Below are 27,566 nucleotides of genomic sequence, written 5' to 3'. Positions count from 1 at the left end.
CAAAAGAGATGTGTTGAAGAGTAGACAAAAAACACGAGTGTACGGTGAAATCGGTGGATTGAGAAAATGAGTGGCCAACAGAATAGGAAAATTGCAGTTCGAGAGAGCGCTAACGTGTGAAGAAGAGAGAAAATGAGAGGAATGTTGCTGAGTGAGACAAAGAGTTTTCGATTGGTAAACCATAGAGGACGAAGTGGCAGGAAATTACTAGTGGATAGGAGGTGTGACAAGTAGAGTTGCTGATTGGTAAAAGAGGCGTCGCAGTATGGTGGTGGGCAGACGTGTGACAAGCATTGTGATGAACTACAGCAGCAGCCTCATCTGGCGAGCTCACAGCTCACAGCTCTCAGGCAGGATGCAATCCAGGCCCCGGTCAACAGGTGGCTTTGTCACCACATATTGCAAACGCGCTGGAAAGCGTTAACAAATTCATCATGCGCTAATTAGGTTGTCGTCAATAATTGATCACAATCCACGACTTTTTCGCGGCTTTATTAGCGTGTGGATTCAACATTTCCAGAGTTTTTAAGTGTGTTAGAAATTCAATTCATTTCGCAGATTTTCCGTGTGCCTGCAAGCGATCCAAAGAATTATAATCATCAAAAGATTTCGAACTATGAAATGATAATTTTATTGAATATCCATATTTAACTAATATTATAGTTTCCTTACTAACACCCAGAGCGCATTCTCGAATGTAATCATAGCTCAAAAACGTGAAAAGCCCTATAATCTTAACTTAGTAACATAAAAACTAGAAATATCATATTGAACTTATGAAGATCAGAAATGAATAAATTTCTTCGCTTCGTTTCCTATTTTCGAATCCATCATGAGATTGAATTTTCTACTTATATAGTTCCCTCAACTGGAGTTGTTGAATTTCACATCCAATTCAATGATTGGAATCATTATTTCCTTTCTTTACCGCCTGGAGCGCTCATTTTCTTCTGCTCACATTTTGTGTTCTCTCCGGCAGCTGCTGTACTCTGGTGACTGCTTTTCAAAGCTGGCCATTCCCTAGGTAGTTATGACTTGCATTTTTTGATGGCTGACTTTTTCTCATCATGTCGAAGTCGTGTTTCGTTCAATCTCTTCAAGTTTTTCTGGTGAAAACTTTGCTCAGTGCAATGGGATAATTCCATTCCTATTTCTTCATTTTTTGTGAGTTGGTGGCGCGTGCACGTAACAAATTGATTCAATATCAATTTCATTTTCCTTTGGTAAACCTGTAACATCTACCTTTGACTGTAACTTGCGTGCCTTGTAATATTTTGTGAATCTACTTCAACACTATCATCTACTTTCAACTTGGATTGACGTGCCTTGTTGCTGTTAATGAATCTGTTTCAATATCATATTGAATCTTCTTTTAAAACTTGATTTCGAACTGTAACTTACTAATGTTTGGTAATGCCCTGCCTTTACTTGACTGTTGTGTTAAACTGGTAGCCACCACACACTTGCTTAGGCTTACCTCAGTTTCCATATGAACTGGACAATTCAACTAAAGTTAGCTCTTCAAATATTGAACAGTGATTAATATTTTCTGGAAGATCTTTCAATGTTTCCAAACGAACTGGGAGTTATCATGTGCTGTAACCAATCATCCTATCCATACAAGTGTTGGAAATCTGCATCAATTCACCACGGACTGTATACCCATACTTCAAGCAAGCCTACCTTGACTATTTCCTGGAGCCAACTTGAACACCACTATCATGTTGAAACCCTAGGTAACTGCATATTTTTACCATCTTTGTATTTGCTAATTACCTTTATCTTCCTATCCCTTAAATAAGTTAGGGTTGAGTTTATTATTACTTGGATCTTTACTTAGCTATTTTTGATTTTTTGTTGCTTCATCATAGGTCAGATTTTTGTATGGAACAAGAATAACTATGACTACCTATTAATTTTTTCAATCATTCAGTTCAGTATTTGAATTTTCAATCATGAATGTTGTCAGAACATAATCTTTTCTTGTTCATGATGCAACTTACTATTGCAGAATCACTTAACATATTACAATATTGGTTCCTTGGTAAAATATTGTACATCACTTGCTTAGGCTAGTTGTTTGATCATCACAATTATTATTGACTTAGGATTTTAAAACAAACAAGCAATTTTTATTGCATCAAATATATTTTGTTCAATTACAATATTTTGTAATCTACAAATTTTATAAATATTAATTCATCACATTTTAAATTCAATTTCAGTATTTTTCAAGCTCATATTGTATTGTAATCTTATGATTAGTATTCAGGCTATTGTAAGAGTGTGAATTACCATAGATGCAGTGCATCTTAACTGAATTGTCTCTACTAAACTTCGATGTTTATCAATTATAAATTTTCCATATTACACCTCAATGGTTATTGATTTTGAACTGCCTCTAATGATTCTTGATGTTTATCAGTTATCTTAATTGTCTGTTTCTCCATTTAAATTTTTATGTTTACTGATCTTAACAATTTGTTATCAATTTAATTCTGTATGATTATTGAGCTACTTGTATTCACTATCAAAAATTATTGTTCTGCCATTTCTATTTCAATACATTTATATATTGCTCACTTGGTAAAGTAATCATTTAAAATCATTCAAAAGATAACAAATCTCAATGAATTCATACAGATCATTTGCTATCAAGGAAAGCGTCATGAATGAAAAGGAATCTCATGGAACATCGTACTGCAGAGAATCAAGTCATTTTTCGAATTCAATTCGGCTGCCTGCCATATAATATTGTATTTATACAGCGAAGAGAATGATGTGTGATCCGGAAAATTTCCCGTGACACTTTTCGCTGCGAAACTCAGAGCAAGAAATATAGGACTATATTATATTCGTATAAGCAATACATTCTGAAACTCAAACTGTAAAGTGGGGAGTAGCTGTGCAGTGAATATTCAAATTTCTTCCGGAGAGAAATCATCGAGAGGAATGAAATTTGAAGTCAGCGTTGCGTGAGAAGGATGAAAGAGAAAACCAGTGGGAATGAGAGGGTGTGTAACGAAGAAAGGGTGAGAAGGAAACTGCGGCCGGAATCTTTTATTGCGCGTGAATAATATTTTAAATGCGCTGATGTTAAATTATAAGCGACGTAGTTCACAGTTGTTAAAAATGATAACAAACAAGTTTTGTTGGAACAGAAGAGAAGAGCAGGGGTTTGATGAAATACAAAGAGAAAGAAGAGGATGAGGAGGAGAAAGTAGTGATGACATTGCTGCTTCCTTCTTGTTCAGTGGCCTCGTCAAATAATAATAATTTTTCGTTTCGTTTGCTTGATAGCGTAACGATAGAAGCGACTGATTCTGTTCCAGTTAGGGGGAGAGTATTTATGCCAGTATGAGCAAACCTTCCAAGGAGCTGAGGAAAGCAAGAATTATATGAGAAGTGGCGAGAAGAGTGAAAAGGATGGATGATGGGAGGGAGACGGCAATAGGAAATTGTTGGCGACAGCGGGCAAAACACAACTGCCTGACTGAAACTTTCCTGCATGAGAGATAAGAGAGAGATACAGTGAAGCTCTTTTAAGAAATCTTCTTCCGTTTACTATGGTTTGTTTTCCTCCCAGTCTTTGTAACTTCCTCTTCCCTACATTCCATATTTATAAAACTCAAGAGTGTGCCAAGAATTCTCAGTTCATGAGTGTGACTCTCAATTGAAACTTTGTTTGATGATACTCTATTATAATTAAGAATTGAATTTGAAAACTTATCCAATGGATTGGATGTAGCAATAAAAATACTTTTCAGTAAACTTCTTGTGCACTTATCGTATCAGTTCAAATCCAACTCCATGTATTGTCGTTTCTCTCACAGTCAATGTGATGCAGTAGCACCAGAAAGTAGCAGTAGTTATCCAGAGTCATTTGTTGGAAGACGAATATTATATTGAATATTAATATTGATATAAATAAAAATAATATTATGTTAAACATTGATTATTTTATTGATTTTTTGTTAACCGTACTAATTCAGTAAGCAGAAAAATTGTAATTGTGTCTTCATAACTTCAATAATATTCACAAATCTTGATGATACGTGTTATCTGTTCTGTGACAAAATGGCCTATGATATACTCCAACAATATATCAGCACATTAATTCCTGATGACTGTAGGAGTTCTCCATTTTGATATGGACCTTGAGCAAATAAAACCACTGGCTGAAGTTCAGGATTGGAATAATAGCAACAACAAAATATGCTCTGAGTACTTAATGTAGGTTAATAACTTCAATGAGATATTATTTGTTCGTTATTCACCCACTTGATAATACCGACCACTGAACGGAAACAATGAATAATTATAATTTACAATTTCCATTCTCCAAAATTGTTGATGCACCATGTACCTGCTAAATTGCACACTTCCCATAGATGCAGTTATATGTATGGATTATTTAAGAGATGAACGTGTAATTGGTGATCGCGACGTGTTTAACAACCCTCATTGCACGTGCGTTGCATTGCATCCGTAATTATTTGCTGTGACCCACCTGCGCTAGCTCTCTGCCGGTACTGGTGCTGGGGCATTCTCATGTTGATATTTTCACTGTAGCATTATACAGTGCAGTGCATCTGCAGGCTACATTCGCATCCGCAAACATACCGAAGATTGACTCAGTTTTACATAATGTAATAATAACGATCATATCCGTCCATTACACCTTATGCTACTTGTCTGCATTGTTAACACAGATAACAAGCCATCAGTTAGTTCCATTTTGCATTTCTAGCTTCCAAAGTCGCATGAGCTTCTACTCCCTATGACCACTCAATACGCTATTAAAATATCCATTATTTATCTGCTGAATACTGATACTCACACATAGGCTACACAAGAAAGCACTTGACTTTCCAATTAGGGTTGTAGTGTCATAACTATTATCATGAATACAAACATTATAATAGATGGTCGATTCGATACTACATCGGATCTCAAATATCATGAAGTAACTCATGTAGGTATTTTGAGTTTGTTGCACAAGTTGGAAGTTAGAGAGAAAATTCAGATCGCCTCATAATGCAATCTATCAGTATAATGAGACCATTAAATCATTCTACTTTCTCACGTTCCAGGAACAATACTGTTACGACTATAAATTATTGATCCTCTATAGTTCAGTGGAAATTGTATGAAAATGATTCTATCAAACTGGATTCGAACGAAGTTATAATGATTATAGACTATAGTCAGAAAAGTTTTGATTGGTCTCCATTCAGTGCAATGTGATGGTGGAATTTTGATTTAACGACAAACTGCTTCTTCAACAGGAATTCAAACAATAATGATGATATTATATTTATTTCCAAGTATGTTTATTCATTCAATTCTTTATTGAAAAAGAATGATTTTTTCATTATTTATGATAGTTTTCAATTCAGTTTTAGTTTTTTTTTCCAATAAAAATGTATTCATTTATTTGTTCTTTTTTACAATTAGAACAATCACTTGAGGAGAGTATCAACATGCTCAAGCCCAAAACTGTTCCTATTTCAATTTACACAACACACAGTACAAAAATATAGGTTACGGGATCATATTCCAAAATATTATCAAACAATTTACACTACAAAGCCAATTAGACAATAATAAATTATTAAAAAATGTTTAATATGAATATAGAAAAAATTAGACGAGTTTATATTAATTTAACCCCAGTTTCCATCAATGTTAATAAGATTGTAATAGATCATGGATAGCTCTTCCAACGGAATTAGTTGGGATTTCTAGTTCAATCAGTTATAACGATTGTCATATATATCATAAGTGAGAGTATCAAGGATCATCGAGATAACGATGATAAAACTGGTGATTCGGGAAAATGTTTTGAATATAAGGTTAAACAATACATTTTAATTGAACATCCAGTGTCACTCAGTAGGTGGAAGCACTCGATCCAAAAGTGAGTCTGCCTCTTTTTCTATTTTCTTGCTCACTAGACAGGGTGCGAAGTTTTCGACTCGGCAGCGGATTACTGCTACAAAAGTAGGAGAGAGGATTTGCTCGAAGACGAGAACTTTGAATGTGAGATGGTGAGCTGAGGTGCAGTTGTTGATACTCACAGTCCAAGGAACAAGGCGGTTGTGGGTGGTGGAGGGGGAAGTGGTCGGTTTTGGCCAGTGTTTGTGGCCGTAGACCACCTCAACCTGGACAACAATAAACCCTCTCACCCACGGAAGCGCTCACAAGATGCTCTCACGGATAGAGAGATGCTTGGGTCAGCGTTTACCCATCCGGCCTCAACGTCTGTGATTGCTCTCCAACAAAGGTTCCTGAAATCCTTAGCCCGTCTTTGATCCGCAGTTCAACCAATGTATACTTTACAGTCTTTGAGGATCCACAGATTTCAACGGCAGCAACCCCACAGCAAAGCCTAATTACTGTTTGCAAATTTAATTTTTGGAGAAGTTGATTCTGGTTGAGGAGTTTCACAGTTTTTTGAGAAAGTTCCATATTGAATTCTCAGTTATAATCACATTTCTTATCTAAAGACACATCCAGATACATATAATACGCAGTTGTTATCTCAGAAGTAGATCTGAGTTTCTTTTCACCTTTCGAAATTATTCAATCAGTCAAATTTCCCAGTTAACAGTTGAATATTTTCATTCAATTTGCTTTTCAATTCATCTGGATTCTGAATTTCTGGTTTAAAATGTTAATGGGCCTATTGATACTCTGGACTCAAAATTGAACAGAAATTATAAAATTCTAAACAAAACATATTCTCAGACTACTATCAAAATTTGAGAATGGTACAGTTTTCGGTTTTATACCTGTTGTTCCCTTTCCGATTACTCATAATGAATTGAGAATGATATTGTATTTATGAATGTATAAACGCGCTGATTTTGAAATAAAACTTATGTTACAAAAATGAGGTGAATAATAATGGATTAGAATAGTAGAAAGAAGCATGTGAAAATCGAAATTTGATCATTCCAACTGAAGTACTACGCAAGACTCCATTCACTTCATAGACAATGTATCCATTGAACACTACAGTTCACAGTACACTCTTGATAGTTGAATTTTGTGTTTTGTAATACAGTAGTATGACTGATTTTAAAAACTGTAGAAAGTTAAAAAAAAGGTAAAAAAACACTTACTTTTCTCGACCAGGTAATCTTCGGTACAGGATTTCCAGATGCTCGACACTCCAGAACTACAGTTTGACCTTTCTTTACGTCTACATTGCCTTGTGATGTGACACTGTGGATCCTTGGAGGAACTGCAATACAACAGAAAATCATTCATAAGACATTTGAATTAAACATATTGATTAAGACTGTTCCAGTCTTAGCGGAAGCTCCCGATATCCTATTATTTGAGGCGAAAAATTTCTGTATATATTATTCGTGTATTTATTTGGGTATTTCAGTATTTATTTATGTCCAGCGGATCTCGAAAACGGCTCTAACGATTTTCACAAAATTTGGAACATAGTAGGTTTATGATATAGAAATTCGATTGCACTAGGTCTCATCCCTGAGAAAGCGCGCTGAAGGACATGAAAAGGATAATAATTATTCATCCTTGGAAAACAGATGATAATTTTTTCGTCCGTCGATAACAAAAGATGCTTGTGCCTGTGTGGGAGATCAGCTGTGTGATCAATCACCTTACCGTATCTCACGAGGAATATTTTTCAGGAATCTTAATAGACTTGATCAAAATAATCTGATTCGTTGACATGACATGATACATCATTCTAAATAAGAGTATATCATAATAATATTCAAAGTTAATCATTATTCTACAGTTTTAAGTGATTAGTGAGTGGTATTTTGTTATTCAATTTGGTTTGTAAACAATCTTAATTAGAACTTTTCTGTTTTCAAATATTTGGACTGAAAATTGGACCTGAATTCAAGTGTATGGAAGATAACCTACTTTTTGACTACTTATAGTGTACAAATCAAAATTCGGGAAGAAATAGTTTTGGGCTGTGCCTGTTAGTCCTTCCCCAATCATTTTGAAGAATTGTGTTCTGTTTATCAATAAATAAATAACAAGCGAAGCTCGGCGCCCCGAAATTTAAACTAAATTGCATAGGATTACGGTACTAATATACAAAATTGCATTGATACTGATTTGGAGAAGCCCTTTGATGTAGAAGGAAATAACTTTTCAGTCGAAATATAGTCAACTTGTTTCGCAGTTATTTATCTCTTCAACTTCTCATTACAGACAACCTCATGACTTGAACACAAATGTGGATGTTGATCATCAACAATATTATTGAACTATTCCCATGATTGTCTCTTATGGAACTGTGGCGAAAATTTGTAATGAGAGAAAGTAAACAGATCAACCGGCTTGGTCCAGTGGTCTGGGAGATTACAGCCTCCAATCTACTATCATCGTGATTTCTAATCCGACCAGTGGCCATTGCCGTTTGATCATTTTCATCAATCACTTTCGCACAATCCCATCTCTTACGCACAAGTCAAGAGCAGTATGTGGGCAACATATACAAAGCAAATCACATGATTGGTATTCATCGACTTCAAAATATACATATATTACTAAATTCGAGTCATAATATCCACTTTTCACAGTTTCCGAATGAATCAGCAGAGCGTGACATTCTATCCTTTCTGATCGATGCTCTTCAATGACCCATTTCCTCCATTCATCAATTCTGCCACTGAGCCACTTATTCATTCACGTGTGATCGCATCTCTCTGTACGATGGGATAGCATGGAGATAAAGCTCTTCTCCATTATGCACAGAGATGTCAAGTGAGCCTGTTCACTTTAATCGCCTGTCAAGGATGAAGGAATGCATTTGATCCGGCGCTTAATTGGACACAACTTTGCATGACGGAGCGACGCAGATATCAACTTTGACAAGCCTCGCACAGCATAGCGTCATACCTTCTATACATTGGCGGGTAACTACGATCAGATATTGAGGTGAATCTGTCTTCATATGATCCAATATCAAACTGCGATAAATTCTTGCCGGAAGTCCAGATCGGACATAAATTACTAGAAATAATTTTAGCGAAATTAATTACCAATGGAAAATTTGATTTTTTCGTGGATAATGAGTCGAGGAGAATTTTGGAACTAAATTTAATTAAATTCAGATTAGGAAAAGGAGGGTAATTGGTTGGTTGCGTAGCTCCCATGATATTTATTCTCCATTATAATGGTTTGAGGATGTTTCTAAAATAGAATCCATCATATCCCAGTAGTCTCAACATAGAATTTGAAAACGTTGTTTTCTTTTGGAGTTCAGAACATTGTAATCTTGAATGAAAATGACAGAGTTGAGAAAACCGCTCGCGCAATTTTTCAAACCGAAATATTGGGAGATGAACTACCTAATAGAGAGGAATTTCCATGACAGAATTACCAAAATAGGAGCTCTAAATCATCTCTTGTCCCGGAGAATTCACGTTAGTGATGCACGCGTGATTCATTGTGAGTAATAATAATTTATTCAAACAGGCAACATTGATGAATATTGAATATAGAAATATCCGTCATCACTCTTCCTAGAAATAATGGATTTTACAAATACAATGAACAAGCTTGAAATTCTGCGTAGGTATGATGTGACATCCTTGTTGATAAAATATTCATTATTGAATTTCATATTGCATAATGCATTAGTTGACTTTAACTAGGTTAACGCCACAAATATGTTGAAAATGAAACCGCTAACATGACTGCTGAACAGCTTAACTCCCTACTACATCAGCGGTACATTTGACGAGCTGCCGACAGATCCCATCTCTGGTTCCGGTGCAGTGAATAGACAGGAGCATCGTCAGACCTCTGCCGAATGGCATCAACTCATCGGTAACCATGGCAACTAGCCACGTGATACAATCTTCGTCGGCCTAATGTAACAACCAGCCAGGGTAGAGCTGTTGCCATTGATTAGATATATCCTAATGTATGACTATGACCTTTGAGACTGTTCTCCAATATCGATAAGGCTCGACGGGGAAATCATGCGTGAACATCTCGAATCAAGAGACCAAAGCAAGGTTAGTAGTTTCATGTAATGTAGTTGCTATGATGGAAGAGATCATCCCAAAATGATGCTCTGTGTTTCAGGAAGGAGCATGTACTGCGTCCCTGAACTTTATCACTAATATCATCGTAGCTCTTCAATAGTTGAATTTTGAAACCATTGAAACAATCCTCTTGTGGAGGAAGCTTTGTATCTAATAGAGATGAAACAAGCATTCAAGAGAGATAATATATATTTCTATTCTCATCCGTGTATTCTTAAAGTGATCACTTTATTTGATTACGGCGATCACTAAGCCAATCAATGCAGTGGTTGGATGTGTTTCAAGCTGGAAAATAAACTCATAATTATTTGATAACATTAAAAATTGATTCCAGTTGTACTGGAATTAATAATCCAGGAAATAATTCATTGAGTTTTATGCTCTACATATTGCAGAAATATACATGAACAAATCCTTCACAATGAACCAAGTGAGAAAAATCAATCATCAACTTATTATTCATTTATTAGGTTACCTCAAACAATAAAATGATCGGATCGGAAAAGAAAAAACAGGCTATCGCCTGAAACTTTTTCAATTTCCTAATTTAATTTCAAATCGTCCAAATATTATACATAGGTTATGTTCATTTCAATTTCTACACGAAATCACAATCTGAAAAAATAGAAGAAAACAAACAATTTTCAATTTGGATGGATTGATGATAAAACTTTCGTAAAAAACATGAAACAAGCTTCAAATTCACAAAATAAAGGATGGAATCACTTACATTTTGAGCTCGAAAATATCACGAACTATTCGACCTATAATAGTGGAAAAATCTATCTCATACATATATATAAATGATTAACTTAATTGTTGATTGACTATAATTTCACAATCATATTCCGATAAGTGAATTCATGATTCAATATTGGTAAAAGTATGTGTACACTCAGGGAGAAAGGGCCTGGTATTTGGGTGCTGATGCATAACTACATTGATTCATGAATCTTGTGATTCATGTCGCAACATTGTCCTGGAAGATCTAAATGAACAAGAGACTATTCAGAACTATTCAAGGATGATAACGCGAGTAGAAAAGGGAATAAAGGAGAGATAGACAAAGACAGCGAAGTATATGCAATTAGGTTTGGTGGGGTAATAAATCTGCACCGACGGGGGAGCAAAGCCAACCGACCGACCCCAGGTGAGATGTTTCTGCAGTAGCCTTCTCCTCACGGCAGCAGGCAAAGCAGCTCCCCTTCTGCCCCAGAAGTCACGGCGTCCCGCTCAAAAACCTCCTTTCCCCCGGAAGGGTAAAAAACAAGGCGGGAGTTCCTCTAACTGACTGAAGAAGAAGGAGATTCCAGAATTTATTGGACAGGTTGAGGGTGCCCGGGAGAGAATGCAACCGGGCGGCCATAATATTTAATAGCGGCCCCGAGAGCCCCCATCCCACCCCTTCACAAGACGTCTAGCTCCTGAACAGGACTAGACGCAACGTGCCGAGCTAAAAGACAGCCGCACATTGATGCATTCCTTTGCATACTCCTCTTTCCGATAGTCTCACAAACATCCCCTTCACTTCTCCCCCTCACTACAGACTTTCCTCTTCAGAAGACCCCCTCATTTCAATATTGAAAACTCCTCCCCCCCACAGCCATATTAACTACTATTTCCCCGAAGGCTTTTGTTCCACACGCTCATCATGCTCCGATGATCTCTTTCTAATGTGATAGAAATGATCACGTAGATTATTCTAAATTTTAAATAATCTGAGCTACTTAAGATCTCATTCCTCTGAAAGGAAAAGATATAAGAAGGTTATAAGATCCACAATAAAACACATATCATAGGAATTTTCAGCTCCGAAGTAACAAATGGATCGAAGACATAAATAATGAATGCTAACCATTACTGAATAGCCTACAATCGTATACTCATCAAAAAATGTATTATTTCTGTATGATCAGTTTCTCTTTGTGATCTTACAGTTATTACACTTTTTTCTTGAATATTGGTTTTATTTTCTGCATGGATTCATTCTATAGAGAAGCTTCTCTCCCAGTAATCATAGAGGTTCAACTCTTATCACACAAGTGCGCAACCCGATATTCAGAAACCGGTTTTCAAACATGGAGCAATAAATAGGAAGATCCCTAACCAGTATAAAAGCCCTTCTGCATTGAATTTTCTGTCATCACGGGTACTTTGTATGTCTCATCACATGCAAAAGAGGAAAACATAGAAATTAAGGAGGTTGATAAGCGAGCTAGGAAAATTGAAAGAGGAAAGAAAAATTCCACTCTATCATCTTGGTGGAAAACTGGCTGAAGATTTTTCCGCTAGCAGACGGAAAACTAGAGGGGTTTTTTACTTCTTTACAGCCGCATCTCCAACGGTAATGTTCTCTTCCCATATTGGTTTTGGGTGTAGGCTTCTCTTCCCGTCACACACTATCACATCACTTTTTCATTCTTTGTTCCTTTCATTCCTCTGTTCTTCTCATCTTCTCCACACACGCCTTCTACTCTTCCCTATCTGTCTACTAATACTACTTTCTAAGTATATAGATATTCCACTTTCCAACGCTCATGCTCCTTCCACGAAACATATTCGTTTTACCTCACCTAGAATTTCTCATAAGATTCCTCTTTTACCGCCGTATCCTAACTCTTGATAAACGCAAGACCTGAATGAGACCAGCATGTAATGCTTTTACGATATGTCTGTTCCAGGCTTCCATATAAGCATGCTGTAAAATATGAGTGCACCATAGGTACACCGCGTTCATACATATGAGCTAGACTGAACAGTTCACACATATAGATTGATTGATCACGTTTTTATCACAAAACAAAATTAGGAAGAGGCTTTTCGGCTTTTATGGAAGGATGTTATTCGTCAGTCAGCAGCAAATATGTTTGTTTTTGTGAGTTGGAAATGACTTGGATGAAAAACGCGAGTTGGCATAGTTTTCCCCCAAACGTTACATCACTTCAATAAGCACATATCACATGAATAATATTGATTCGTAGTAGACTATCAACAAGAACCAATACATTATCGCAGATCATTTATCATTAACAAAACATCATTCAATCAGCTTTAATGATGATAGAACGTTTTATATAACGATAGTTATTCTAATGCCGTAAGTTTATATTACTCGATATGAATATTTCCCAGAAGACTGATGAGAGACTGCAATATTATAATAAGGACTTTTTGAAAATCACTTCCTTCACAAATCAAATTTTTTCTCATTGTTCTGTAGCAGCCATCACAATTTATTTTCAGCAAAGATGAGATAGTTCATTTTTTAAACAATGATCCTGTCATGGTGGATCTCTTTTCATCTCCGTCACAACGGCCACAAGAGATGAGGAGAATCTTTTATGCATCGTATAGTAGCCCACATTTCTCCCCTCATACGTTATAGAAACGGCAATATTGGCCGTGTAATTGGTATCCTCCCTAGCCTAATCACTTCATAATCCGATATCGATAACGGATGATGAGTGAGAGTGCTCTTCAAAAGAGACGGAAAGAAGCTCGTTTTCTGTTGAGTTGGATGAGTCACTAAATGAAAATTGAGCCTTCTCGTAAATTTTATGGGAAATACCGAGAATTTTTCGGAACACGGAATTGATGAAATTGACAGAATAGATCCAAGCTCCATTTTAGTATATTATTCGAAAGTCAAGTAAAAATCGATAAATTAGACTACATTAGTTAACATTGGCAGATAAAGTTTTAAAAATATATCTAAAATTGAGTGGATAATGATAAATTATTGGTGAGAAAAACGGAATATCATAGCATTCTTGAATAATTCATCATGAATCTACAAGAGGGTCAAAGTTCTCTGGGATTGCATGGATTATTATAAATAATTTTATAAAATTATGATAATAATATTTCTAAGAAGTTTTTATCGCGTTATTCTCGAGACAGTTGAAAAATTCCCAACTATTATCTCTACTAAATTATTGATAATATCAATTCCTCCCTGATAAGTTAGCAGAATCATCAATCGAATGGAACATTATTATGATGATCCTTGATAAACGGTACAGAAGAGTGAATTATAAATGACAGCTTGCTCTGGATTTTCCACATCCCATTAGATGTGGTTATCCAGCATTGGCAGTTCATAGATCCCAACAAAAACTTATTATGAATATTGAATGATATTCCCGATCCTATTCTCTATTCGATCCTATTTTTCCCTGCTTTGAGATTGATTTGAGTCAATACTCATCCATCACAATAAACTTATGATCATGAACCATGCCCTACATTGATAGGTCTCATCTCTCCACTGAGTGAAATTTTCAGCGCTAAACTGTTACGAGAGAATTCTCTCTCACTTCTCAACTTCTCTTGATAAATTATGCCGACTTAGAATTCCGGACTGAAGTAGAGTATAATTTAGAGAACATTACTTTCTATGGAGTTGAAATTAGATTTCTGAAGGTGAATTTCGCTATCATTTAAACCTCACTTTCCTTATTCGAAAACGCTTTCCTCCCTAACACACCTACCTCTACAGGTCAATGACATCAGAATGATGTATCAAGAAATGAAGATTATTGATTCGATTAGAATACGTTGAATGACACGAACAGAAATTTCCAGTTTTATTGAAAAAAAGAATTAATAACCATATTCAATTGGATTGTTACTGTCATAAAGTGATGTTTCTCGTTTCTCACTCAGTTAAATAAATGGAATAATATATATTACAATAAAAAATTACTAGTACTTTCTCTCCAACCAGTACTAGCAATATTCTATGATAACTATTAAACATCCGAGTAGCCCTATTGAAATACTTAATTTGACAAATGTAAAATATTATGTGGGAGTGAATTTTAAATGAAAAGTCGTAGTCAAAATGAATACGATGTTGAATTATAATGATAATTATCAATGTGAAGTAATTGACTAAATGATTTGTAGAAAAACAATATAGAGAATCACGGATCTAACAAAAGATATAGAGGAGTACACAAAACCTGGCTAAGAAAAAAATATCACGAAGGTTAAATTAATAGTGAACACAATCAGTCCACTCGACTGTACTGATTGTCGCTGCACCGTAATCAGACTGGCAGAAACTCTTCATTCAGATTTTTCCGTGCCAACTCGCAAACATCCAGTTTGGCTTACGATTTTTTCAAAGTGACATTTCCGAGAGAATTGTATTGTACTGTTGACCAACATTCATCACTATCAAGATTGGCATTCAAAGCTTGACTTGATTACAAGCTTTTTTACTCTCATGCAACGTTACCAGACATTCACAATAAGATTAAACTTGTTTTGGCACAATTCTATTGAAAGGTGTAATAAGCTTGATAAAAACAGGCTAATCAAGCACAAACTTCTCTGCTCATCATCAATTAGCGTTCTTAGGAGATTAGTAATGAAATGTGATGTAGAAAAAAAAAGTTGATCATGATAAAAACAGAGAATCTCTGAATGTTGGATCCTTCTTGATTCATCAATTGGGACAGTATTTGCTCGTGTAGATCAAAGAGTTTATCAACACAGCATGTCACTATCATGGGTATACGCGAATACTAGTAGTTCTGTGAACAGTAGACCTCGCGCTCAGTAAGTTACATTGACCTGTTGTTATGTTTTATCAAAAATTGATGAATAATTTATCAATTAAGAATGTCTAGAAAAAATCCTAAATAAACATAGAGCTTTCTGTCCTATATCGTACCGTGACGTGTCGTCCCAGAATGTGAGTGTGAGCGCTGTTATCAGGTCGGGCTGCAACTGTCTACAACGTTGATGGAAAGATACAATTTTCAAGATGTTCGATGTTTTTGAACGGGTAGTATTATAGTCAACTGTCTACTAACGTTAATGGAAAGATACATTTTCAAGATGTTCGATGTTTTTTAACGGGTAGTATTATTCCCCACTAGACAGCTGATTTATGATGAATAATTCTATAGTCTGATTTTTACGGTAATATTGGCCTATGAAGGAGGCTCCTTTCTCCTTTTATATTATCCTTGAAATGCAAAATTTCCAAAAACCTTGTATATACGTCGACGCGCAATTTGAAAAGGAACATACCTGTCAAATTTCATGGAAATCTATTACCGTGTTTCGACGTAAATGCGCAACATGAAAACATATCTTATATATATAAAAGCGAAATGGCACTCACTGACTGACTGACTGACTGACTCACTCACTCACTCGCAGAACTAAAAATCTACCGGACCAAAAACGTTCAAATTTGGTAGGTATGTTCAGTTGGCCCTTTAGAGGCGCACTAAGAAATCTTTTGGCGATATTTTAACTCTAAGGGTGGTTTTTAAGGGTTCAAAGTTCGTCTTTTAGCATGTATATTCTTCTTATTCCAATATCTTAAAATTATAATTGAAATGTCCATACCATATGTTAATATAGAACTGTAATCTAGAGAGTACCTCATCGAAACAGTTGTTCTGGTAACTAAAAAAAAATTTTGTCAGGTTGGCATTAAGTTGAGTTGACTTTGTTAGGTTGGCACCAAGTTGAAGATTGAAATGCATTTATCCAGGACCTCCTAAATACAAATTTATTCAGTACCTTCTAAACACCTATTTAGGAGGTCCTGATTTATCGCGGAAAAATTTATTTTTCAAATTTGTTAGGTGTGTTCAGTTGGCCCTTTAGAGGCGCAATAAGAACGGATTTGGGAAAAATTCCAAGGCACGCCCAAAATCTGCGTTTTCTAGCGTTTTCTCAGCTTCATCGAGAACAAATAAACAGAAAATGTTTAAATTTACTACAGAAGCTCAGCTGGAGTGCAATAATGTTGTGTTAGAAGAAATTTGAAATAACGCCAAAGATACGCCCAGAATTAGCTTTTTCTCAGCTTTTCCTCACCTTTTTCAATAATTGATGGAAACAAATTTGAAAAAAATTCAGTACACAGGTTTAGCAGAGGTGGAAGAATTTTGTACGCCAAAGACACGCCGATATAGTAACAGGTATTTTTCGAGATCAAATTGACATAATACGTTCAAATTCGGTACAGAGGTTCCGCTGAGGTCTACATGCAGGCGAGCGAAGCGAGCCCGCTGATCTCATTTTTGGACGATCCAGTCGGGGGTCCAGGGGGCGGAGCCCCCTGGCTAGACGGATATGGCGAGCGAAGCGAGCCTGACGGCTATTAAACATATAAACATTTGAACATTTAAACATTAAGAGAAATGCCAAATCATCGACTTGAATCTTAGACCTCACTTCGCTCGGTCAACAAACATGGAAGAAACTGGATAACGAACAGAGCTCAATGAATGTTATTATTTGTACTTTGGAGGACAATACTCATTCACGTATTTGTTCAATTGGATTGAACTGAAACTAGAGATATATGAAACAAAACCGCTATGTGAAAAGAACACATGACTGAATTAGTGGATATGGCAAATAATTGTAAGCTATCTCCATGACGGAGTCAACAGTCAGCAACAGAGCCCTTGGATAATTATTTTGGTAATCATTTTTCAAAGAGAGAAAGAAAATCATTCCAATTTAATTTCCAGTCCATAATCTGTTATAATTTTCCCACCTGGAGAACCATTCAAAATCTGCAGCTGGAAGTTCTTATCGTAATAAACATTAACATCGCATCAGTTGCACATCAGTCATTTTAACGTGTAAATCTTTCTAATTATTGGATTGTAGACCTTCAGAAGTCAGAGATAGCTATTTTGCTCTACTTGAAGTTGATATGAAATTGAATAAAGTTAAAATTATTGTCAAGACCTGTAATGAATTTCCTAGATCTAGTTCAATAGTCTGAACTGAAATTGTAATGCAATCAAAGGCACATTGAAAGAATGTAATTGCTGTTGAAGATTCACACAGAACAGAAACTTAGAATGGGTTGAGACCTTATGATGGCTGGCAACGAACCTGATAAGGTCAGAGAGTAGGGAATGTAACATTCTATTCTGTACATTCCATACTCTCTGGATAAACCTAGAAATGGATTACTTAATTTTGTCACAAGCGAATAAGAGTCCACTTTAATGTGTCTCCGCTTGGGCCATTGTCATGGTAACTTCGCTTATCGCATAGTGACACCTTGTATGATGGTTACTGTTGGCGCTGATCTCGCTCATTTTAGATGAGTTTTCAGGATGAGGGGAGAACATCCGATGATGAGGAATACTAATTAATTGGACGAGTTGTTTTGCAGCTGAAGATGTTTGGTGGCATACTCTCATATACGGTATTGCTCCCTCTTTCCTCTTCTATCAACACTCATGAGCATTGTATCCCGTCATAAATGGAAGATATCCTTCTTCGTCCCACTCTGAACTTCTCACAATTTCTGTTCTTCCGCTCTACCTTGAATGTTCTCTCTTCCTCACCATATTATCTAATTCTCCCTCCTGTGCCCAACCATTTCCCAATCCTTGCAATCCTTAACTCATCCTCATAATAATGATCTCAACCCATCACATAAGTTGACATTGACTCTTCACTTTGTGATTGTTATAGCAATTCTTGGAAGCTTAATTGGGCCTGTATTTCTATACCCGGAAATGTAGACCAGATTTCTACTCACCGATAATGAGTTAACAAGAGTGGTTAAATTCAGAAGTATCACTGAAGAATAGAAATATCACTGTAATATAGATTGCAGTCTATATAGAGTCGAAATTGAGTGACAGGAAGTATATTCCTGCTCCAAAAGATCATGATGCAGTAATTTAATAATATCATACTCCACAAATAACTTTACTTATAGCAAATTAATAATTTGTGTCCTCAAATTGGATACTGGAGAAGAAAGTAAACACAACTTTTTTTTGTACCTTTATGTCAACTTTATAATGGTTTCACAATGATGAAGCATGAGAGCCTCACTTTGTACGATGTTGCAATTACTATTAAACCAATTATTATCAAGTGAAAATTCTTGAATAAGTGAAAGGCAACGTATTGCCTCTGTACTGTAATTATAAATTGAAATATTATTTCGGTTGTTGAATGTGAAAAGAATAGAAACTGCGTTTCGATATTAAACCAAACAAGAATAAATGCGATACATGAGTGCTTGGAGAGTTATTTCCATTGAATCTATTTCTGTCCACTTGACAGTGGATTTTTTGTGGCAGAGGATTTTTGGTGTACTTAGGCGTGAAAATCCAACACGCACGCTTTATGCGGCCTCATTTTTCCTGAGACATGTTCAGTGAGGCGGTATGCTCATTGTCTAATGAGGCAACGCGGTGCGTCAGATGCCACGAGCAAAGCGCATAGGTCGACGTAAATCGAGTAGAAATCAAGACAAATAACGCAGGAAAACACCGAGAAGGCTTGGGTGGCATTGAATAAGATAGGGCTGTAGAACACTTGCCGTGGATGTGTAAACAGGCTTTGTTACAATTTATTATACCTGTATTTATTATTATGTATTCTTGTATAGAAGAACTTTGGAGGGGAAGGAAATCAATAACAAAAACTCATTGGACTCTGGAATTGGAACATTTGATTTGCTATTTCAATAGCACTCAAATTATTAAATCTCAGATTCAAGTTTTTGTAGAATCCATTTACTTGCACCTAATTATTATAATTATAAACCATATTTCATTGGCCTCCAGTTTTTTTAACAACCATTCAATACTGTTCATTATGAACGATCTGATCTGTTCAACTATAAAGAAAATTTCTCCTGTATCCCTGAAATATTTAGACGTGGTAACGACTAAGGTATCAACCATCAGTATCAATCGGATTCACAAGAGCATAGTCTTTAAAAATACTAGAGTGATTGAGTTATGGCTCCATTTTTTGATTCAGTAAAAAAAATATCTAGAATATTTTTATTTCAAAATTGTTCTAAATGACTTAAAGAGCTAACATGGGAATACAATTATGAGGGAAATATTTCAAACATATATTTGTTTTTTTGGTCCAAATCATATAAGAGCTTCAATTTGTCTTGTTGATAAGAAGTTGTTGAAATCAATACGAGGACGTCAAAGCTTCTCAAATAATCTGATGTCATGGAAAAATGGGATTCGATGCTATTGTATCAGGAGTTATTGATTGGAACGTCTGAGGTAGATGCACTTTTCGAACTTGCCTGTTTCTTATTTGGAGCGTTACTTTTCTTTACCGCGCTTCTGGCTCGGCGCTCAAGCATCCTTTCCACAGCCTATTAACCCTATCCTATTGGAGCTACCTGAGCTAACACGGCGGCTGTCGAAAGATGGAGAGGGCCATTGTAAACCAAGTCAGCATTGCTGACAGCGGCGAGGTGTTTGTGGTGGAGTAGAGGGGGTGGTTGAAGAAAGGTAGTTTCCTCGATGTCCCAAAGATCTACTCCGGAAATTGCCTGTGTGAGATGGGAATTGAAATCAGGTTTCCAATAAGGTGCTCTATCGCCTGCATACCAGCCTATCGTTGCTTTTATACAAGGGAATAGCAGTAGGTAAGTGTGCAGTGGGAGATGAGATATGAGAGTGGAAATGAGAAGAAAAGTGCACCGATAGAAAATAAGTATGAAAGAATGAACAAGAATAGCGGTAAGGGTGGGATGTGCGAGGAGGGGGAGGAGTGATTGTAACATAATAGAGTAGCGCCTGTGAGAAGGGAGAAGGGAGAAGGGAAAAAAATAATTTATAGAAATATAAGAAAGTAAATATAGAGAGTGAAGATGTGAGAAAAAATGGAAAACTCCAACTAAAATATTGAGAACTGAGAAGAGTTAGAGGAGAGAGAAAAAGGAGAGAGATTTTCGACAGAAATGATTTATATTAAATTGAAATCACGGGTGAATATTAGGTGATAAGGTGATGTGAGAAGAAATTATGAAGGGAAACGACGACGATGCAGATTGGAGATGAAACGATGGAGAATGAAATGAGAGAAAAAAGAGACATTTTAATAACAGTGTGCTACACAAATGCCTCCTCTATGCATGCCCTGACAAAGCGAACTCATTATTTCTTGAAATTCCGTTGCATCTATGAAGAATGAAAGCTTGCCACGATCGAGAAACTTTGAATTGAAAGCGTATACAATATTGGAGAGTGAGAAGACTCCACATGGTTTGAAGCCACTATGAATTTGATATCTTTCAATGATATCTAACTTCACGAACAACAAAAACTGTGTGAATATTCATGTAATTTGGGAGATTATAATTCATGAGATATAGGATAGAATAGGAAAAACGTATATTGAATCCATTAAGCTACTTCAAGCAAACCTCAAAAAATACACTTAAATTCTTAAACATTTGATTAATGCTCCTAAATATCTCACTTATTAAAAATATTTAAGATTACTTTTATTCTTAGGAATATTCTTACCTAGAATCTCGAGCGTGTGGGTGATCTCCATTGGGTGGAGAGTGGCGATTTGGCAGATATAGTCCCCAGCATCCTGAGGATGAACATCCCTTATTTCCAAATTGTATCCATCAACCAGGCGAAATCTATCATCAGGTGTGACTTTGATGGTTCCTGCTGTAAGGATTGCAATTCCTCGCTTCCATGCTAGGATGTATCCACCTGCAAAATTGAAAATGTAACTATTAGTTTTGAGCTTTATAAGGTTAGAATAGCTTCAGTAATCCAAGTGTTGTTATGTCTGGGAGAGGAAGAAGAACTTTTACCTGAAGGTATTCTTGATCTCAAAGGAGTAATGAATCGAGAAGAGAAGGATACAAAATTTTACTCATATTATTCATCTCACTATATTTATTAGTGTTGAAGATTGGGATGATTGGAGCAAGTTGAATGTATTCATGTGCCAATTTATCATCAACTGGGTGTTATATAGGTTGTATTATTATTGTATACTGGCAGGAAAATTATATTGAGAAATTATTATTTCGTCACAATTACGGGGATAATCGTAATCAATGTTGAAGATTCTCCGAATAGAAAAATTGTTTGATAGGTCTCGAACCCACAAACTTTGATTCGTGGAGCGCCGCGTGCTACCAATCTCGCTACGGAGTCACTTGGAGAACGGCCCTACTCGAAGAATACAGAGTAAGGTTGACTAATATTATTGATTAGTTGCCTGACAGACATGTCATAGAACTGAATAACATGAAAGCTTTGGATGGTCGAATAACCAATGGAATTATTTCCTTCTATCATTCAATAATTGGCCGTGTGAAGTGAGATCTGAGATTTAAGTCGAAGGTTTTGCATTCCTCTGTAGGCCCACGCGTATGTTCCTATGTGTTTATTTTTGTGTTTGTTCCGCATTTACGGCGTAACGCGAAAATAGGTTTCCATGAAATTTGACAGGTATAATTCTTTTTGAATTGTTCGTCAACATTAACGTTTTTTGAAGTTTTACGTTTCAAGGATAATATATGAAAGAGAAAGGAATTTCCTCCATAGTTCAATATTACTGTGAAAATCAGACTGTGGGATTATTCATGATTAATCAGCTAGCTGTCTTGAGGATTATTGAAATCATAATATGACGAATGTGATTTTAATAACAAGTCAAAGTAACATAGTTTTTCCTCTCGACTCAATTCAAGCTGACCAGTTGAATGCATGTCTTGTAAGGAATTAGCTTTCGGTGATAGTTGTGAACAAATGATTATTAGTACTGTATTACTGTCGATACGTCAACCTAATCAGCCATTGACCGTTCTTATACCGATATCTCGCCAACACGACAGGACCGAACACAATTAACTCTGATGGAGGAGGCTGTGGTTCATGAATGCGCAAGGTTTACTGTTCACAGAACTACTAGTATTACATTATTCTTGAATACTATATCCTATTCAACCTATTCACCTCTCGAACTATCGATGTGAATTCTTATTGTTATGGGATGAAAACATGAATCTAATATGTTTGAATGAGATGGAAAATACATGATTGTGCAGTTTTGAAACATTTGAGAGTTAGAGCTCGAATGAAAAGCAACGTGCAATTGGAGTACATTCTACAGGGAAAAGCCTATTACATACCTCATTGAAAGTAATACATGTGAAATTGTTTCAAGTTTTATCTTTTAATTGACTACGGGCGGCTTTGTTACTGAGAGCCATCTAGATAGAGAGATATTTGCAGCGGCTTCCCAGTCCTGGCTTTCTTCCTTTTCTGCCCCACTTTGGAATTACCAAGCTACTGATACTCGGGCAGTTGAGAACTCCATTCTTCTCTTGTTTCACATTCTACTCAGAGAAACCCTTTCTCTTTACCGTATTCTCAGACTATTCACGATGAGAAATACTGGAACTAGACTTCTCTGAAACTGGAGACGGAGGAAAAGACAGTTGCTCAGATACTTCATGAACTGCAATGAGTGTTCCCATCTCCTGTTCACTGCACACATCTTGCTTTTTGGAAACTCATTCCCCTCAACTATAGTTTGCTTGAAATATGATTCCTCTATCATCTACTCACTACTTTTCCCTATCCTCACAACTAAGTACGGCTACTACGCTGTAGTTTCTTGTCTGACTCTACACTCATTTTTTAATGTGAAAATGTGCCACTAATATTAAGTAATATTAGGAAATTTATTCTTCTTGATAAACGTCAACTTGTTAATTTATTTAATATTAACTTATCGCTTACTAACTTTTTATCGCTTTTTAATCCTGGGGAAAATATTGTGATGTACCAATGATTGTACAGTCCTCAAAATACACAATAAATTTGTTCATAGGCTAGTACGAGAACGGAATAATTTCTATCACCGTAGAAACAATACAATCTTATCTGAGGTAGATAGACGACTGTTATCTAACTTACAAAGCAGGAAATAAATAAATCTGTAATTATATGCCTTCCAAAAAATTAGTCAATGAAAAAACCGTATATGTTTATATGCCTATGGATTGGAACAGTAAAGTTATATTTGAAGGTTAGTTTTGAAACGAAAACATAACCCGAAAACAAACCGAGGCTAGCTCATTAACAAGTAGCAAATTGAGAAGGCAGTTCGACTCAAGATCGATCATAAAAATTTATATATTATTAAATCTTTCATTTTTATACTTTCATTTCTAGGCCAAATAAGCCCGAATATTTATTTATTTGAACTACCAAAAAAATATACTTGTTAAAAATATATGAACAAATTAGCTTAGCCATATACAGGGTGTTTCAGAAGTAGTGTCGAGAATTTTAGGGTATTGTACCTGGATGCTGGGAGACTACAAATGTCATATTTGAAGTGTCCAAAACTCAGCGGTTATCCTTATAGCTGCCATTTTGTTTTTTTCACTTAAAAATTTTTATCTCAAGAACGAAATGTTGTATTGATCTGAAATTTGGCATGAATATTTATGCTATAAAGACTCAACTATAAAAAATAGAAAAAAAATTTTTCGTTGAAATTTTTCAAAATGGCGGCCATTTTAAATTTTTGATGGCGAATATCTCGAAAACCGTCCATTTTACAGAAAATTTACAAGAGACAAAAAAGTTAGCAAATTATTTCACGATTCCAATGATACCTAATTTATTAAGATTGGTCGAAGAATAACAGAGAAATTAATTTTTTTCGTACTGCATGCATGACCACTTTTCACCATTAAAGATCAATATTAATTTTTTAATTCCAGATGTATTTAAGATGAAGCTTTGAAACTCGGTATGGCTCCATATGGGCAAACAGATGATTTTACAATGGTTTTCAGATGATAATGTTTGTCTTGTAAAAGTATTGTTGTTTCATTAAAAGTAAAGAACCAGATGTAGTGCTTCCTATTTCTTAGTCTCACGTTCCTAGGTCTTATTTCTATCTTAAATTTCCAGTTTCAATATTTTCTTACGTTGCTTCTACACAAATATTTAATTATTGTAATGGAATTTAGTTCGCTGGAGTACACCGATATTCACTTCATGTATGGAGCAGCTCTTGGCAATGCGACCGAAGCAAGAAGAATGTATGCAGCTGCATTTCCAAACCGCCGTCTCCCTTCCGACAAGGTGTTCACAAGAACTCACAATCGGCTGAGAGAAGTTGGTTCATTTGAACGGAACAGGGTAATTGCTGGTAGGCCTCGAGCAGTTCGAAATGTTGCTTTTGAAGAGGAAGTATTGCAGAAATTCGATTTCAATCCTAGAACGAGTACGAGAGCAGTTGCAAAGCAAATCAATTCAAGTGCTTCTTCTGTGTGGCGTGTACTAAACAAGGAAAGACTTCACCCCTTCCGCTTTCAAAAAGTTCACTCATTGGTTGAACGCGACTATGAGCCAAGAGTAAACTGCGCCCGTTGGTTTCTTCAGCAAGACATTATCCAACCAAATTTTCTAGAAAATGTACCGATGAGTCCAGCTTTACAGGAGAAGGAATCTTCAACTCTCGCAACAGTCACGTCTGGGCCTTAGACAATCCTCATGAGGTCAAAGTGCGTGGTTATCAGCATAGATTTTCTCTGAATGTTATCGCTGGACGGGTATCTTAGGTAATCGCGTGATTGGACCATACATTCTTCCTAATCGTCTGAATTCTCCCACGTACATTACTTTTTTAAGAGACATACTACCAGAACTTTTGGAAGATGTGCCTCTTGCAAACAGATATAATATTTGGTTTCAACATGATGGTGCCCCTGCTCATTTCGGAAATGTTGTTACGGACTTTCTGAACATGACCTATCGTCAGCGGTGGATTGGGCGGGGTGGACCAGTACCGTGGCCCGCACGTTCACCTGACCTCAACCCTTTAGATTTTTTTTCTGGGGCCATATGAAAGACCTTGTTTACAGCACGCCAGTAGAAAACGAAGAAGACCTTGTGGCAAGAGTGGTTGCTGCAGCAGGTGCCATTCAAGATGATGAAAATGCTTTTATAGCAGTTCGACGGTCCATGATTGAAAGGTGCAGACTGTGTAATCAAGTTGAAGGACGGCATTTTGAGCAATTGCTGCATTAGTATCAGTGAACCGATTTGAGTGAAATTAATATTTTTCAATGTAAAATAAAATTTGAGGAAAGTTATTCTTGTATATTTCTGTAATAAGAACGGTTTTCATGAAATTATAAAAAAAATTAATATTGATCTTTAAATGGTGAAAAGTGGTCATGCATGCAGTACGAAAAAAATTAATTTCTCTGTTATTCTTCGACCAATCTTAATAAATTAGGTATCATTGGAATTGTGAAATAATTTGCTAACTTTTTTGTCTCTTGTAAATTTTCTGTAAAATGGACGGTTTTCGAGATATTCGCCATCAAAAATTTAAAATGGCCGCCATTTTGAAAAATTTCAACGAAAAATTTTTTTTCTATTTTTTATAGTTGAGTCTTTATAGCATAAATATTCATGCCAAATTTTCAGATCAATACAACATTTCGTTCTTGAGATAAAAATTTTTAAGTGAAAAAAACAAAATGGCAGCTATAAGGATAACCGCTGAGTTTTGGACACTTCAAATATGACATTTGTAGTCTCCTAGCATCCAGGTACAATACCCTAAAATTCTCGACACTACTTCTGAAACACCCTGTATAACGATTGAGGGTCGATATTCTAGCATATAAAAAACAATATAAACAAAAAAAATAGGAACAAATTATTTATTTATTATGGTGTTCGTTATTGTTATAAGCATATATATTCTTATATTATGTCTACTTTATGTTATACAAGCATGTCTATGTTCTATAATCATTAGCTGTTCATTGAAGCCAATTTGAAAGCATATCATCATAGATGAATTCTATTATTTATTGAGGTATTATTATAATTATAAAAAACTAAGTGATAATTTGGAACAACTTAAAATCAGGAACTTCGCCCTATTTTAAAAGCTTTAAAGTTGGACACAGTGACACCACCCATTCGGCGTATTGGTTACGTCACAGAATCGGACCAATCCCGAATTAATATGTAAATTTGGCGAGATAAAATTTGAAGGAGAAATTGAAGTGAAAATTAGAAGAGGAAGACTCGAGGCCATTTTGCAAGGATCATCGGTAGGATGCAGACCTAGTCCACGTACCTAATTGTTCAAAAGCTTTAATTTCTGTTTAATGTAACTTAATCTTCGTTTTTCTGTTTTTTAAAAGTTGTTCCAAAGTTCCTATAATAATTGTGATATTAAGATTTTAAATTTCATTTAAATAAACCCCGAAATTATATCAGTGAAGTCTGTTCAACATTTTTCGCCACGTGGAAGGACCCAGCCGGAACGATATATTCTACGGTCGAATATATTTCGAAAAACCAAAAAACGGAAACAAAAGTCTACGTAAGTTATTCGAATATATAAAAGGTGATCCCCATAAATCTGCGAAAATTGTACAGCGTATAAATTCGTCCATTTGGAAAAGTCATGACTATAGTTTTAAGGGTACAAAATTTATCATAATTAAATTTTATAGTATTAAATAAGTTTAACTATCCACGCTGTACTTAGCCAAAAGGTCTATTTTCCTTAGGCGAAACCACACCCTGAGAGTAATTTTAATTATTAATTTGTTCTATTCTCTGAATCACCATTTCATATTAACTTATTTTTCCATGTTTAACTAGTTCAGTTTATGTCCCTTTCCTAAGGGCTATTATCCATTTTATTTTGTTTAATTGAAGAGTACCG

At 35.8% G+C, this 27,566-nt stretch overlaps 1 protein-coding gene across 2 annotated transcripts in view; it reads right to left on the bottom strand.

Annotated features, from left to right (window-relative positions):
* Positions 1 to 27,566, bottom strand: part of LOC120350533 (limbic system-associated membrane protein-like) — a 330,692-nt gene that overhangs the window by 42,247 nt on the left and 260,879 nt on the right. For both annotated transcript variants that reach the window (XM_039424313.1, XM_039424312.1), the window contains exons 3-4: positions 21,347 to 21,547; positions 7,128 to 7,249 (exon numbers count right to left, since the gene is read on the bottom strand). In XM_039424313.1, coding sequence (XP_039280247.1) covers positions 7,128 to 7,249; positions 21,347 to 21,547 — 323 coding nt within the window. The remainder of the gene's footprint in view (positions 1 to 7,127; positions 7,250 to 21,346; positions 21,548 to 27,566) is intronic.

The sequence above is a fragment of the Nilaparvata lugens genome, chromosome 3 (assembly GCF_014356525.2).
Source record: "Nilaparvata lugens isolate BPH chromosome 3, ASM1435652v1, whole genome shotgun sequence".
Taxonomy (NCBI): domain Eukaryota; kingdom Metazoa; phylum Arthropoda; class Insecta; order Hemiptera; family Delphacidae; genus Nilaparvata; species Nilaparvata lugens.
The sequence above is the reverse complement of the archived record's forward strand: the minus strand, read 5'-3'. Positions and strand labels throughout refer to the sequence as shown.